Source organism: Adiantum capillus-veneris, chromosome 13 (genome assembly GCF_014529385.1).
Source record: "Adiantum capillus-veneris isolate H3 chromosome 13, ASM1452938v2, whole genome shotgun sequence".
Taxonomy (NCBI): domain Eukaryota; kingdom Viridiplantae; phylum Streptophyta; class Polypodiopsida; order Polypodiales; family Pteridaceae; genus Adiantum; species Adiantum capillus-veneris.
The window spans coordinates 91,644,732-91,661,146 of record NC_140943.1 but is presented as its reverse complement, the minus strand read 5'-3'; the positions used below and the strand labels follow the sequence as shown (position 1 = coordinate 91,661,146).

At 43.1% G+C, this 16,415-nt stretch overlaps 1 protein-coding gene across 1 annotated transcript in view; it reads left to right on the top strand.

Moving 5' to 3' along the window:
• Nucleotides 1-1,456: 1,456 nt before the first annotated feature.
• Nucleotides 1,457-16,415, top strand: part of LOC147444442 (PHAF1 protein At3g51130) — a 57,291-nt gene continuing 42,332 nt past the window's right edge. The window contains exons 1-8 of the mRNA XM_086527045.1: nt 1,457-1,608; nt 1,677-1,759; nt 1,971-2,045; nt 2,117-2,184; nt 2,254-2,359; nt 2,453-2,513; nt 2,601-2,776; nt 2,996-3,058. Of these exons, the coding sequence (XP_086383171.1) occupies nt 1,551-1,608; nt 1,677-1,759; nt 1,971-2,045; nt 2,117-2,184; nt 2,254-2,359; nt 2,453-2,513; nt 2,601-2,776; nt 2,996-3,058 (690 nt within the window). The 5' untranslated portion in view covers nt 1,457-1,550. The remainder of the gene's footprint in view (nt 1,609-1,676; nt 1,760-1,970; nt 2,046-2,116; nt 2,185-2,253; nt 2,360-2,452; nt 2,514-2,600; nt 2,777-2,995; nt 3,059-16,415) is intronic.

The window sequence follows — 16,415 nt, the reverse complement described above, 5'->3', positions numbered from 1 at the left end:
GCTAGGGAGCAAACTGCAGCCAACTTGAAACTAGCTTACCGTCCATATGCTAGGTCGTGGTTTAAAATTACTGCATTGTATAAACATTGAAGCATGCAATCTGACATCTGAGAGAGAGAGAGAGAGAGAGAGAGAGAGAGAGAGAGAGAGAGAGAGAGAGAGAGAGAGAGAGAGAGAGAGAGAGAGAGAGAGAAGATTGTTTGCAAGCGTTAAATTAAATCCATTAAAGGGGAATATCCTCCCCTCCCCCTTTGCGGCATCTTTCTTCTCCTTTTGTAGCTTTGCCTTCTTCGCTTGTACCTCCATGTAGATGCATCGACACTATACTCACGTCTGAACTTTGCACCCCCTCTTCATCCCCGTTCGTGACAATCTTTCTATTCAAAATGTTACCTCTTGGAATGCATTGATTGCAAGACATGCCCAACATGGATGTGGCAAGGAAGCTTTGGGCTATTTTACCAATGCAAGGGGAAGGCCTTTTACCAAATGCAATCGCCTATGCTTGCATCTTGAAGACCTTCACATGGATGAGAGAATTCATGATTTCAATTGCTAGTCAAGAGTTGTTGGAAAAACATGTTGTGTTTGGCAATGCTTTGTTCGATATGAGATGGCAACTTTGGTGCCCTTATAAAAGCAGATAAATTAAGTCCTTAGTGAGATTTTTATTTGAAATGCAGTATTTTTGGAACATGTTAATTGCATAGGATATGCCTAGCCTTGTGGCAAGGACTTGAATATAAACTTACAACAAAGAAATTCACATGGCCGTGGAGAGGAATTCAATACTAAATTATCAGAGAGAAATTTAAGTTCATTATCTTGTTTTTAAATACCATGACTATGTACTAGGAAATGGACTATGGCGCAGGGCTTGGCTTCTGTGAGACACTGTGCCACACTATCTATTCTGTTACATTTTTTCTAAATTTTTCTTAGTTCAAAACATTTAACAGTGTTTTTCTTTTTCTTTTGTAGTTCCTCAAAGGTGACATTTTTGCCGTACAAAATGAAGTCACTACTCATAAAGTCGGTGCTCAACCTTGATGGAGACATTGCATGTGCGAAAATGAGGGTTTGATTTCAAAAATGTGTCTCACAATATCTTCTAAGTTTATTATGATTTATCCTTTTTTTTTACAAAAGAATTATTGAGTAATTTACCCATACTATCATATTTACACATTAAATGCTAGGACTAATTTTTACATTACACCAATTGAAACATTCACTACGATTAACATATACTATTTTGATTTATCTGTTTTGTTTACAAAAAACTTATCAAGCAATTTACCCATACTATCATATTTGCACAGTAAATGCTAGGACTATAGTTTACATTACACCAATTAACACATTTACTACCATTAGCTTCTACTATGACAAGGCCAACCAAGCAAGAGTGTATTTCAAATCTTGGAGCTTGGGTTGGCCTTAATTAACTTGTTTCCATTTGCTATCCTTCAATTAAAAATTTCCGACTTTGATTCAAATATAAGGGGAGTCTGCGCGTCGTCGTCGCCTTCATCACCTCTATATTGGGTATGGGGACGCTAACACTCGATCTGCGACCAGGAGCAGGCCTTGGCCCTTTCCTTCTTGGTATGTTTCTCTGAAGATACAGCAAGCTTTCTGTGCCCTTTCTGCGTTTACCATCCTTGTTCTTGCAGGTATGCCCGTTTGCGATGCATTTGCCTATATTGACCAGAATCCGGATACCTTCGATGCTGTCCAAGTAAAGTATCACGATGAGGTAAGTCTGTTATATAATTTGTCACATGCTTGTTTGTTCACACGAGTACCTGCATCAGCTCCATTAGTGGCTAGTGTTTGTGTCTATTCCGTTTAACATTCTCTGATGAACACAACAAAGTTCGTTTGTTTTACTATATTGCACGTGACAAATTCATTTCCAATAATTAAACCCGTGACTCACACGAGAGCTTGTGTTCATGTGCTTGCAGGAACCTCTACTATGTGATTTAGTAGTTAGTTTTCCAAATCATGGTTTTCATTTGCGATTTGAGCCCCGTTCTCAGGTATTTTGGAGTTCTTTGCGTACATGTTGTCCTTTCTTATCGGGAGATTAATGTTGTAATTGTGCCTTCAGAGATTGCGCCTTATCGAGGTTTCTGATGTGCAAAAACTTCAAATGCGATATGCGACTTCTTCGATTGGGTATGTGCTTATGGAGGCACATAGTTTGAACTCCTCATTGTGAATTTGAGCTTAGTCTTTTGTTTTCAGGGGTGCAAATATCGCAGCTACTTTTGTTGCTGTTTATGCTCTCTTTGGGCCAACCTTTCCAGGAACTTACGACATGGATAGATGCACCTATACTCTCTTTTATCCTGTATGAATGACACACATTTAGTTTGATTTTGGTCATGCTTTTTCAATTGATTAAATAGGAGATCGATTTGTGGCTTTTGGTAATCGATGATAGGGTCTCTCTTTTGCTTTTCCAATTCCTGCCCAACATGCTGTAAGCTGTCAAGGTCGGGAAGGTAAACTTGATTTAAAGTAAATACTGATTGACTTTTAAGACTTTCAAAACAAATTCTATAAAAGCTTTCTTTATCTTCTTTGAACAGCTGAGCTGCCTCTGGAGTTTCCAGATGGTACCACGCCTGTGATGTCTCGTGTATGTGTGTATGATAGTTCAACTGGTGGTTGTGGGGTTGGTGTGGGGGTGGGATTATCACTCAAGAAGGCCGTACTTCCACAGCTTCCTGGTGGAAGTTTATACCTTGAAGAAGTGCATGCCAAGGTTTACATTCCTTTCCTTAATCTCATCGACAACTTTTGATGGGTGTATGTTTTGTGCTGAACTCAAGGAATTATCATACAAGCTGTGGGTGATTTTGGTAAACAGTTCTCTAGTTTTATGATTCAAAGTGCTTAGTTGGTTTGTATTTTCAAGTGATTGGTTTATTGGGTTTACTTTGATTTTATTAGCCAAAATGTCATCTTTTGTTATTTTATGCAGCTTGGAAAAGAGCTGTCATTTGCAGGTGGTGGCCAAAAATTGACTTTCGGGTTATCACCTCAGGTTTGCTGTTTACATATGTGCACAAAATGTAGGACGCTTTTAGGTATCTACACATAATTTGTGATGCATGCTATTTATTCAGGTCATATGTGTTCATGGTTGATGTGGCATTTTATTTTATTTTATTTTTCTTTGGGGTCTTTTTGGCAAGGGCGGGGGGGTGGTCAGATGTGCTCTCAGCCTGCTTCCTCTATCCTCCTGGGGCTGCTGTTGCTCCCTCTCCTCACATTTGCTCTTTCTTTATGTGGAGATGTGTGATGACTAGTGGAGGGGTGCTATTGTTTGTTGTGGCCGTTCTTGTATAATTTAGGCAAGGAGGAGCAAGTGTAAACCAGCTGGTTAACTCATGGCAAGAGTGACCTAGTAAATAGCACAAGCTAAGAGACAAACAACAAAACAACTGACAAAACTGACACTTGCATGATCCAAGGGGCGTGTCACAGGAACGGAAGTAAGCACTTAACACTTTTGTACTATTAAAATTAAACTATTATGATGCACAAATTGCATACTATTCAGAGTTGTGATTGAAATTTAATATGCTTGTAGCCAATAGTGGCTATCTTTGACTCGTACTGTATTCCTTCGCGCAAGAGAGGTTCCTTTCTGTATCTACCTTCTTCGAGAATGCCGAAACTAGGTCCTCCTGAAATTTAGTTTTCTTGAGCTTTGTATGAGAGTTTCAAAAGAAAATAGAAAAATTTTGTCGATCCGCACAAATTAGTTGTAGAAGATGGTAACGGAAAGACACTTTTAGACCTTCAATTAGCTCTGTACTATTTTTTATCAACTCATATTGAGTGTTGATCATTATTCCCTGAAACCATTTTCTATTTAGATAACTAACATAGTGTTGAGATTTTTTTTACAAAAGTCTCAAAAAGCCAAAAAAGTGGCTGATTTTTTATAGAACTAGTGTTAACCAAGAACCGCCTTATCACTTTACTCTTAATCTTTCTGTCTTTATGTGCCAATATCTGTTCTGGAACAAGGATCTCCTCGTTTTCTTCCACTTCGGGTTGCTGATCAGGCTCCCCATCTTCGGGCACATCGCCTTTAAAAGGCCTCAGGAGACTCGTGAAAAGCATTGTGAACCCTCCAAGTTTTGGGCAGCTTCAGTCGGAAGGAGACATCATTTATCTTTTCGGAGATCTGGAAAGGTCCGTAGTATTGCATACTAAGCCTTGGAAAAAGCCTCTCCTTTCTCTTTTTCTTTCTCAAGCGTGCCTTCTCAAAACGTAAGAGCACCCAATCGTTTTCCTTCAATTTCAAGTCGCGACGATGGCGTTCTGCTTCCTTTTTCTGTCTTTCCTGAGATATCTGTAAAGCCTTCCGGACCTTGGCAATAGCCGTGTCCAAGTCGTGCGTGTACTCATCAACTTTAAAAATCTTATCTTTCGTGCTTAGGAAGGGTGAAACCTTCGTAGCACCTTCAATAATCTCAAATGGCGCCTTCTGTATAACAGACTTGGACACTCCAAGTCAAGAATCAATCGCGACAACACCAAATAACCACTTCAAAACAATTCACAGATCACAACAGATTTGGACTGGCCCGGCGGAGTTCCCTGCCTAGAGATATTGGCCCCAAAGACTGGCGCCCCTTTCGGTATTTCTTTTTGTATTAATCAATTCAAAGTACAAGAGAGTGGCTCGGGATTCACTCTCAGACTCTGCGTCCAGATGCTCTGAGAAGTGAGGCCCTCACCACTAATTTAAAGGTTACAAGGGATGCCAAAAGCAGAGCCACAAAAGCTTGAAAGCAAAAGCCTGAAAGCAAAAGCTCTTTTTCCTCTGTCATAGAGAGCTTCTGAAAGCAAAAGCAAATTCTCTCTCTCTCTCTCTCTCTCTCTCTCTCTCTCTCTCTCTCAATGAGAGCAAAAGCTGAGATTTGCGTCGCTCAAAAATATCCAAATTTTTTTTTTCCACCTCCGCGATTTTTGGAAATTAGGGTTTGCAAGAATTTTAGGGTTTTTGGCAGAAATTAGGGTTTCTGCTGTCCGTAGCCACGTCATCACTTTGTGACATACCCCCCTCTTGAAAGCATTGTAATCGACCGCGATTACGCCTGCAAAACTGATAAAAGCCATAAACCGTCTTAGCAGACACTGACTGTTAGTACCTACGTACTAGGAACACACATCTAGCACATGTACAAAATCGACAGTCACATCACACGACATCACAGGACATCACCACATCACATAACATTCAACATTCATTCGGATCTTAGACCATGATTTATCGGCAATGTAGCTAGCAATCACATCTAGGTCCAATCGGGACCTCATCAATGTCCGATTGACTAACCCCTATTGCAACCATGTCTATTCGAGATCAAGTAGACCAAAATGCTGCAGTCATTTCGTCTATCAGTTCCTGCACTCAAAAGAAGTCAAGAACAAATCAGTATCATTATCAGGAATTCCATTTCATAAAGTCATCCAGTAGAATACTGTCAACTCTCAGTATCCCTGAAGCTCAAAGAGACATCAGTGACTTTAGTATCAAAATCAAGGCATTTGTTGACAAAGGAGTGGAGTGACTCCCCTCTTGTGCATCCCACTGCACCAGATCTTCGGCCAAGCTGAATTTCTGGGTTCCGTTTGGAGTAGACTATGCTAAACCAAAACATCGAGGTAAAGTTTCACAATCCGAGGAGTATCTGCTAGGTCCTCCTCCTCCATCCACTTCGCATCAAAATGCAGGAAAGTTCTTGAACTTAACCAAGAACCGCCTTCGGACTTTACCTTTCTTCGTATCCGTATGTGCCAAAATCTGTTCAGGAACAAGGGTCTCCTCGTTTTCTTCCACTGCGGGTTGCTCATTAGGCTCCCCATCATCAGGCAGATCACCCTTAATAGGTTTCAGGAGACTCACATGCAATGCATTGTGAATCCTTCAAGTAATTGGCAGTTTCAATCGGAAGGAGACATCATTATCTTTTCAGTAATTTGGAAAGGTCCGTAGTATCGCATACTAAGCTTTGGAAAAAGCCTCTTCTTTCCCTTTTTCTTTCTTAGGCGTGCCTTCTCAAAACGTAAGAGCACCCAATCATCCTCCTTCAGCTTCAAGTCGCGACGATGGCGATCCGTTGCCTTTTTCTGTCGTTCTTGAGACTTCTGCAAAGTCTCGCAAACCTTGGCAAAAGCCGTATCCAAATCTCGCAAATATTCATCCGCTTCAAATATCTAATCTTTCATGCTCAGCAAGGATGGAACCTTCGTAGCACTTTCAACAATCTCAAATGGCGTCTTCCCCGTCGAAGAGTGTATCTTGTTATTGTAGGCAAATTCCACCAAAGGTAAGTTCTTTTCCCATTGAGTCTTCTGATCCGAGATACAAGACTTCAATAAATCTAAAACCACTGAATTGGCAATCTCAGATTGCCCGTCAGTTTGCAAGTGGAACGATGACGAGAACTGCAACCGCATGCCAATGTTCTCCCAAATTGCCTTCCAAAACAAACTCATAAATCTGGGGTCTCTGTCTGAGACAATCGTCTCAGACGTGCCATGTAATTGGAAAATCATCGTGATCATTTTGTGTTCTCGGGAGATCAAAAATGAAATCCATTTCAATATTTTTCCAGGGGCGGGTGGGTATGGGTAAAGGCTGTAACAATTCCTGTGCCTTATGCCTGTCAAACTTGACCTTCTGGCATACTGCGCACAAACTCTTCCACATCCTTTTTGAGTCTCGGCCAAAAGAAATATCTCTCTACCCCTTCATGGTGGTAGCTTCATGGTGGTAGCAATGCCGCGGTGACCCGTAAAAGGTGGATAGTGGCATTCAGTCATAACCTTTTCCCGCAACGGCAACGCACAACATAGTCTTTCTCATCAAGTAGCCTTCCCGAAGGGAGTATCCAGCTACTGTATCCCCATCCCGTATCTGTGTGAAAATATCTGCAAAATCTATATCTGTGGCATACTGATCGGCCATATCCTCGAAGCTCCTATGATGTATCGCGGAAATAGCCAAAACCAACGGCTTCCGAGACAAAGCATCTGCCACCACATTCTTCTGTCCTTGCACATGGACTATCTGGAAGTGAAACTGTGACAAGATGTTCGCCCAACACATCTGCTTTTCCGAAAGCTGCTTCTGTGGCAAGAAGTAGCGCAAACTCTGATGGTCTGTAAAGACAGTAAAATCCGCTCCGAGTAGGTAATGCCGCCACTGAGTAAGAGCATGGATAACCACCAAAAGCTCTTTCTCATAAATCTGTGTTGTCATCTCCGGCCTAGAGAACAATCGGCTCTCGTAAGCAATGACACGGCCTTCTTGCATCAAGACCGCACCCAGACTACGACCATAAGCATCACAAAATACTTCAAATGACTTCTGCAAGTCCGGCAAAGTCAAATCTGGTCCTGTAGTCAATTTCTCTTTCAATGTCTGAAAGGCAGTCACCTCTGTGGATCCCCACGAGAAAGGGACTCCTTTCTGTATCAAGATATGCAAAGGGGAAGCAACCTCTGCAAACTTTCGAATGAACCGTCTGTAGTACGAACACAGTCCCAAGAAGCTTTCAACTTCATGGACATTCTTCAAATCGGGCCAATCACAGATAGTGTCTATCTTGGCCGGATCCATTTGCACTCTTGTTGTTGCTGAGACAAAGTGTCCCAAAAAAATGTATCTCTGAAGCATATGATCTCTGTGTTCTGCTTCATTCTTGGAGAAAACAATGATATCATCAAAGAAAGTGCCAACAAATAGCCTGTACTCTTGAAAAATCCTATCCATCATCCGGTTAAATGTCGCAGGAGCATTGGTTAAGCCAAAAAGCATCACCAAAAACTCAAATAACCCAAAAATCGTCCGAAAGGCTGTCTTGTAGACGTCTCCCGGCGCGATTCGGATCTGATGATATCCACTCTTCAAGTCAATCTTGCTAAAGCACGAGGATCCCTGTAACTTGTCGAGTATATTATCAATCCTAGGAATCGGAAATCTGTGCTTGATGGTGATTTTGTTGAGAGCGCTGTAATCGATACACATTCTCCAAGATCCGTCTTTCTTCAAATCCAACAATAGTGGAGAGCAATACGGTGAAGTACTATGCTGGACAAGACCCTTTTTCAAGAGGTCTTTCACTGGGTTCATAATCTTTTCATTCTGTACTCGGCTCACACGGTAAGGTGGCTGGTTCGATGGCGTGCTTCCAGGTATCAGATCAATGGTTTGATCTTCAGGCCCTCTGAATAGCAATCGGGATGAGTGTGGAGAAAAATCTTGGGGTTCTTTTGATCAGGTCAAAACATATTCAACCTTTATCCATCGTTCAGTTCTCTTCCAAAATAATGAGTAAGAAACTGAAGTTCATCAAGTACAATCTCTAAGCCCTTCATTTATCAAAGTCGCTTTCTCGGCCCGGTAGTCAACCACGGCGTAGCTCTTGTGGTACCAAGGGATCCTGAGTAGAACGTCACTTGCGTGCCCTGAACACCCCTGTCGTTGCAAACGAAGTTTTCCAATGCTCCCCGGGAAGTCAGTGCTTTTCTTTTGCTTTTTGCCGTGCTTTTTGGCTTTCTTTTGCGCGTCAAAAAGCTGAGTAATCCGTGCATCAATCACCTCTTGTAATTCCTTCTCTGTATACTGTTTGTGATCAGAAGGTTTCTTGAGAGCGGGTTTCAGGGGTGGTGTAGTGGTTTTCTGCCATTGTGCATGCACTTCCTGAAAAGAAGTCTCGCTTATATATTTTGCCAATTTCAAATCCTTCGCAAAATTGAGCATCATCTTTGTTGCATCGCCGATCAATTGACGACGCTTCATCTCTCTTTGTTCCACCTGAGTAGGCCGAGGCGGGCCATACTCTCTGTCTGAATCTTCGTTGTGATCCCTACCCGCATGTCCAGATGCAGAGGGAGTCGACTGATCCTTGCGTGAAGCCATAGGTGGCCGCGGAAAAAAAATTGGGGATCGGATTTCCCGTAGAAGAGAAATCCGCCGTGCTCTGATACCATTGTAACAGACTTGGACACTCCAAGTCAAGAATCAATCGCGCAGCACCAAATAACCACTTCAAAACAATTCACAAATCACAATAGATTTGCACTGGCCTGGCGGAGTTTTGTGCCTAGAGATATTGGCCCCAAAGACTGGCGCCCCTTTCGGTATTTCTTTTTGTATTGATCAATTCAAAGTACAAGAGAGTGGCTCGGGATCCACTCTCAGACTCTGCGTCGAGATGCTCTGAGAAGTGAGGCCCTCACCACTAATTTAAAGGTTACAAGGGATGCCAAAAGCAGAGCCCCAAAAGCTTGAAAGCAAAAGCCTGAAAGCAAAAGCTCTTCTCAGAGAGAGCTTGTGAAAGCAAAAGCAAATTCACTCTCTCTCTCAATGAGAGCAAAAGCTGAGATTTGCGTCGCTCAAAAATATCCAATTTTTTTTTTCCCCACCTCCGCGATTTCCGGAAATTAGGGTTTTTGGCGGAAATTAGGGTTTTTGGCGGAAATTAGGGTTTGTAAGAATTTTAGGGTTTTTGGCAGAAATTAGGGTTTTTGTTGTTCGTAGCCACGTCATCAGTTTGTGACACCTTCCCCGTCGAAGAGTGTATCGTGTTATTGTAGGCAAATTCCACCAAAGGTAAATACTTTTCTTATTGAGTCTTCTGATCGAGATGTAAGACTTCAATAAATGTAGTACCACTGAATTGGCAATCTCAGATTGCCTGTCAGTCTGCAGGTGGAAAGATGACGAGAACTGCAACCGCGTGCCAATGTTCTCCCAAATAGCCTTTCAAAACAAACTCGTAAATCTGGGGTCCCTGTCGGAGACAATCGACTCGGGCATGCCATGTAATCTGAAGATCTGGGCCACAAATAGTCTCGCTAAGTGATCCGGCTTGACTGTTTTCTTCACTGGAATGAAATGAGCTTGCTTGCAAAATCTGTCAATAACAGTCCAGATACCATCGTTATCACTTTGTCAGGGTTGTTCTCGTCCGTCGGACGGAACGAGGCGTACGGTGGCGTCCCGTCCGGTCAAGGCGTCCGTTGCGTCCGGTGGTTTTTTAGTGCGTTTGACCGGTTTTTTAGTCCATTGACTGAGCTTTTTTTTGGGAGGTTTTTGGGTTACCTTTTTGCATAAAATCCCTCCCACCTAGCCTAGGATCCCCCCCCCCCCCCCCCCCCCCCCACCTCCCACATGCCTTGAGCCTCCTCTCTCTCTCTCTCTCACGCACACACACATTACTTTGGATTCCATTAGACTCCTCTCTCTCCCTCTCCCTCTCCCTCTCCCTCTCCGTCTCTCTCATTGCTTGATTGTCTCATTGTCTCGTTGCCCATTGTGTCTCATTGTCTTGATTCTCAACTCTTGAGTGTCGGCACTTGGCACTTGCAAGTTGCCTTCTTGTCCAATGTGATAATCAATTGTCTAATTGTCCCAAGTCTAAAATCTAGGGTTAAGAATTGCATGTTTTTATTTTTGAACGTACGTAACCATGTTGTACGACATAAAATTTTCTAGTTCGATGAGTACCATACGTCTTCGTACGTGGACAAAACGTACGTGACCGTACGATACCACCCTGCACTCTGTGTTCTTGGGAGATCAATAATGAAATCCATTGCAATAATTTCCCATGGGCGGGTGGGTATGGGCAAAGACTGTAACAATCCTTGTGCTTTATGCCTATCAAACTTGACCTTCTGGCATACCAAGCAACTGCGCACAAACTCGTCCACATCCTTTTTGATTCTCGGCCAAAAGAAGTATCTCTCTACCCCTTTCAAGGTGGTAGCAATGCCGCAGTGACCCGTAAGAGATGGACAGTGACATTCGGTCATAACCTTTTCCCTCAACGGCTGTGTAACGCACAACATAGTTTTTCTCATGAAGTAGCTATCTTGAATGGAATATCCCGATACTGTCTCCCCATCCCGTATCCGTGTGAAAATGTTTGCAAAATCTGTATCTGTGACATACTGATCGACCATATCCTCGAAGCTCCTATGATGTATCGCAGAAACAGTCAGAACTAACAGCTTCCGAGACAAAGCATCCGCCACCAAATTCTTAACTGTGACAAGATGTTCGCTCACCGCATCTGCTTTTCCAATAGCTTCTTCTGTGACAAGAAGTAGCGTAAACTCTGATAGTCTGTGAAGACAGTAAAATCTGCTCCGAGTAGGTAGTGCCGCCACTTAAGAGCATGGATAATTGCCAAAAACTCTTTCTCATAAATCTGTGCTGTCAAGTCCGGCCTTGAAAACAATCGGCTCTCGTAAGCAATGACATGGCCTTCTTGCATTAAGACCGCACCCAGACTACGACCACAAGCATCACAATATACTTCAAATGACTTCTGCAAGTCCGACAAAGTCAAAACTGGTCCCGTAGTCAATTTCTCTTTCAATGTTTGAAAGGCAGTCACTTTTGTGGGTCCCCACGAGAAAGGTACTCCTTTATGTGTCAAGATATGCAAAGGGGAAGCAATCTCTGTAAACTTTCTAATGAACTGCTTGTAGTACGAACACAAGTCCAAGAAGCTTCTAACTTTCATGGACATTCTTCAAATCGGGCCATCTCTATCTTGGCCGGGTCCATCTACACTCCTGCTGCTAACACAATGTGTGCCAAAAAGTGTATCTCTGGTAGGAAAAATTCACTTTTCTTCGCATTCATCACTAACTTGTGGTCTCGTAACGCCTGAAAGACTTGAAACAAATGTTCTCTATGTTCTGTCTGATCCTTGGAGAAAACAATGATGTCGTCAAAGAAAGTGCCAACAAACAGTCTGTACTCTCGAAAAATCCTTTCCATCATCCGGTTAAATGTAGCAGGAGCATTGGTTAGACCAAAAGGCATCACCAAAAACTCAAATAACCCAAAAGTCGTCCGAAAAGCTGTCTTGTAGACATTTCCCGGCATGATTTGGATCTGACAATATCCGCTCTTCAAATTGATCTTGCTAAAGCACGAGGATCCTTGTAGTTGGTCAAGAATATCATCGATCCTAGGAATCAAAAATTTGTTCTTGATGGTGATTTTGTTGAGAGCTTTATAATCGATGCACATTCTCCAATATCCGTCTTTCTTCAAAACAACACCACTGGAGAGCAATACGGTGAAGTACTAGGTTGGACAAGACCCTTTTCCAAGAGGTCTTTCACTTGGTTCATAATTTCTTCGTTCTGGGCTCGGCTCACACGGTAAGGTGGCCGGTTCGGTGGCGTACTTTCAGGTATCAGATCAATGGTATGATCCTCAGGACGAGCGGGTGATAACTCGCCTAGCAGGCCCTCTTAAAAGAAATCGGCATGAGTGTGGAGAAAATCTTGGCGTTCTTTATCAAGTTCAGACATATTTGTGCTATTCTCATCATTCATCTCTCTCAAGAAGATCGAGTAAACAAACAGACTGGATTTCATTAATTTTGAAATGGCTGAAGCTGATACAATAGGGACAGACTCGCCCTTAAGTTTCACTTCAAGTACAATGGTTCTGCCCTTCGCTGTAGTCAAAGTCGCTTTTCTCACCTGATAGTCGACCACGGCGTTGTTCTTGTGTTACCAGGAAATTCCCAAGAGGACATCACAACCTTCCAAAGGCATTATGTAGAAGTTCTCATGTCCCAAATACCCCTGACAATGCAACCGAAGTTTGCCAATGACAGGTGTAATGGCTACGTCCCTGACGGGTGCCGCTAGAACTGCCTCTGCTAGTGGTCCCATCCAATCAGGTGTGATCTCGAGCCGCGCCGCCAATTCAGGTGAAATGAAGTTGGCCTTGGCTCCTCCATCAAAGAAAATCAGGGCTTCTTGGTCTTTCACTTTGCTTCAAGCTTGGCAAAGTTGTGTACTCTCATCGATCGTGCTTGGGTTAGTACCCATGCAATTTGGAACCACTCCTGCTTTCATCTTGCCTTTTCGTCCACGTTCCTCAGTTGCTTTCGAACCCTCTGGCCTGTCTTCATCCTTGTCGTTCTGTTCTTTCGGTGCCTTTTTAGGGCACTTCGCGGAGATATGCCCAGTTTCCCCGCATCCGAAGCACTTCCCCTCTTTGATGTAGAGTCTCTGGGAAAGAGTAAGCTTGGGTCGTGCATCCTTTTCTTCCTTTTTTGGGTTACTCTTCTTCTTTCTACTTTCATTGTTCGAAGTTTGTTCATTTCTTTGTGTCATGATTTCATTTGTGAAGTAGGTCAAACTGCATGAGTGAATGGAAAAACCCCGTTTCGCATGACTCATCAACTCGTGAATGGAATCTGTCTTTTTCTTTAAGCAGTGATCTCGGATCTCTGTAGGAAGTCCCAAGGTAAACCACTCAATCTGTTCCTTGAACGAGATCTTCTTAAATGAAGAGGTTGGTAGAAAAGAGCTCCAGAATCTCTCGCAATATGCATCCAATGAATCTCTCTTGGTCATTCGAAGATGGTTCCAAGCAGTTTGTCACGTTCGTACTCCCGAGTCAACCAGGAAGAAATAAAAAGCCTTTTTAATTTCAGCCATTTAACTGGCGCTTTCTTGTTCAATAGAAGCGTGGACCACCAAGTTTGAGCATTTCCCCTGAAGTAAGAAGTAGCCCTCCGAATCTTGGAGTGCTCTGAGTAACGCCCTCCAGAAAGCTATGTCAAACTGCTGTATGAGGGCCAAAGCCTTTGAAGCATCTCGAAATCCCGAAAACGTGTCAAATTTAATTGACTGTCCACCTTCTTTGAACTCTCCGACTTTCTTGCTTTTATCTTCCAGAAAGTCATACTGGTTGGCTTTGTAAAAATTCTTCTTCTTTGCATAGAATCTGCGGTTGTCGGAGTCTGAACTATCTGAAGACGAGTCCTTTGTAGAACTGTTCGAAACTGGGCGAGATTTAGACTTCTTTGCCTTTTTCTTGCCCTTTTGCTTTTTGCTTCGCTTTTTGCCTTTTCTGTCTTCTTCGCTCAAATCGGAAGAGCTAGAAGAACTCTCAGAAGAAGAAGAAGAATAAGAACTAGGTAATCCTTTAAACCGCACACGCTTCTGCTTTCTTGCTGAGGCAAAAGTAGACTGACGACCCAAATATCCCGGGAAGTCAGTTCCTTTCTTCTGCTTTTTGTCGTGCTTTTCTGCTTTGTTCTGTGCGTCAAAAAGCTGAGGAATCTGTGCATCAACTATCTCTTCTAATTCCTGCTCAGTAAACATCCTTGGGGTAGGAGGTTTCTTGAGTATTGGTTTGGGGGGTGGTTCTGTGGTTTGCTGCCACTGTGCATACACCTCGTCGAAAGAGGTCTAGGTCATAAATTTTGCAAATTTCGGGTCCTTCACAAAATTTAACATCACCTTTCTTGCGTCATCGATCAGTCGTCGATGCTCCATCTCTTCAAGCTCCGCTGGAGTAGGCTGAGGCGGGCCGTACTTCTCGCGTGAATCTTCTTCGTGATCTCCTCTCGCATCTTCAGATGTAGTGGGAGTCGATTGATCTTTGTCTGAAGCCATAAGTGCCGCGTAAAAAGGATCGGATTTCCCGGTAGAAGAGAAATCGGCTGCGCTCTGATACCACTGTAACAGACTTGGACACTCCAAGTCAAAAATCTACCGCGACACCACAAGAATTCACTTCAAACAGTTCACAGTTCACAGTTCACAATTGATTCGACACTGGCCTGACAGAGTTCCGTGCCTAGAGATGTTGGCCCCAAAGACTGGCGCCCCTTTTGGTATTTCTTTTTGTATTAATTTGTAACTCAAAGTACAAGGGAGTGCTCGGGACTCACTCTTAGACTCTATGTCCAGATGCTCTGAGAAGTGAGAGCCCAACAATTCTTATAAAGAGGTTACAAGGGATGCCCAAATCAGAGCCCCAAAAGCTGTACTAAATCATAAGCCTTTTTTGAAAATAAAGCAAAAGATCTCTCTCTCTCTCTCTCTCTCTCTCTCTGTGATTCTCTTGCATAGAACAAAGCATGTCCTTGCGTAGCTTTCTCCCAAGCATAGCGTAGACTTCTACGTAGCCAAAAAGCAGCCCAAATCTGCCGTACACTGCTGCTGCCACGTGTCAACAGCCCCGAAAAATGCGGGAATCCGTACAGCAAGCCACGTCATTTCTGCGTCGGACAGGCATTCCCGGGAGCAGCCAGTGGGTTGAGTGTGAGTATTGGGCAGCCATGTCACTGAGTTACGACAAAAGCAACAACCAGCCATCGATTTTTCTCTCTCTTTCTGGCAGAAGAGCGAGCAAAAATGTTGCTAAATTGGCTTTATCTTACAGAAAAATAATTCTAAATGAATTATTGGATTTATAAGTGAGAGGGTTTTCTCGCTTGGAACACCAAGGAAAAAATAATTCTAAATGAATTATTGGAATTTTAAGTGAGGGTTTTTCTCACTGGAGACATCCGAGTACAAAGTATTCCTAGTGCGTCATTTAAAGTAATGACGGGAACACTGAGAACGGGAATATCTGTAAGGCCACCAGGAACGGGTACTTCTGATGCGTCACATCGGATGGGTGACAGGGAGCATCGGAAAGAAGTATCCGACCATCCGGGAACGGACATCTCTGATGCGTCATAGGATGGGTGACATAGAGCATCGTGAAGGAGATTGTACCGTAAGTTCGGTAGGAAAGGACTAGGTGATGGGTATTCCTGATGCGTCACAAGGTGGGTGATGGGTGCATCGGAAAGGGAATATCCATAGTCGGGAGGAAATTCCGAACTGTGTTAGAATTGTGTACAAGGAAAAGCAAGCACTTGAATGAAGATGGGTTCAGAGGAAACTTTGAGGAAAAACAGATGCTTACTGAGAAAGCGGGATTGCTTTTCGGGAAAGCAGATGCTTTCCCGCGAGGAAGTCTATGTCTGCATTGCAACTGTGCATGTGATTGCATCCAGGGACGCCTGGGAAGTGCTATAAAAGCATTGTTTTTAACTTATAAGGTTTTATTGAGTTTTTGGGCAGGTTCAGATTATTTTTAAAATACGCCGGCCGTCCACTTAATAAGTGGGCAGCCATCTGATAAATAAGGCAATAGATCAGCCAGCGTTTTCTCTCTCTCTTTTTCTGGAGAAACAAAAAAAAAAAAAAGGAATTTTTTTTTTTGAAAAAAAAAAAAAAAAAACGGCCGCGATCTCTACACGAGCAGCTATTCGTGCCCGTGGCTAGGAGCTATAAAAGCATCACATGCCCTCACTCAGAGAGGAGGACCAATCTTTGCAAGGAGGAGATGCTACTGCAGATTTCATCCATAAAGTAGACGTTGCCAGTGATGTCCGTGGCTGCCCCAAGTGTACCAGATGTCGCCAAGACCCAGTGCGCGAGTTCCCTCGCGAAGAAGTGCCTACGAATCGTGTTTCCATCGCGACAAGTTGCTGTTTTTCTCTGTTTTCAGCCCATAAACGTCGTAGACGGGGCTGATTTACGAGAAGGAA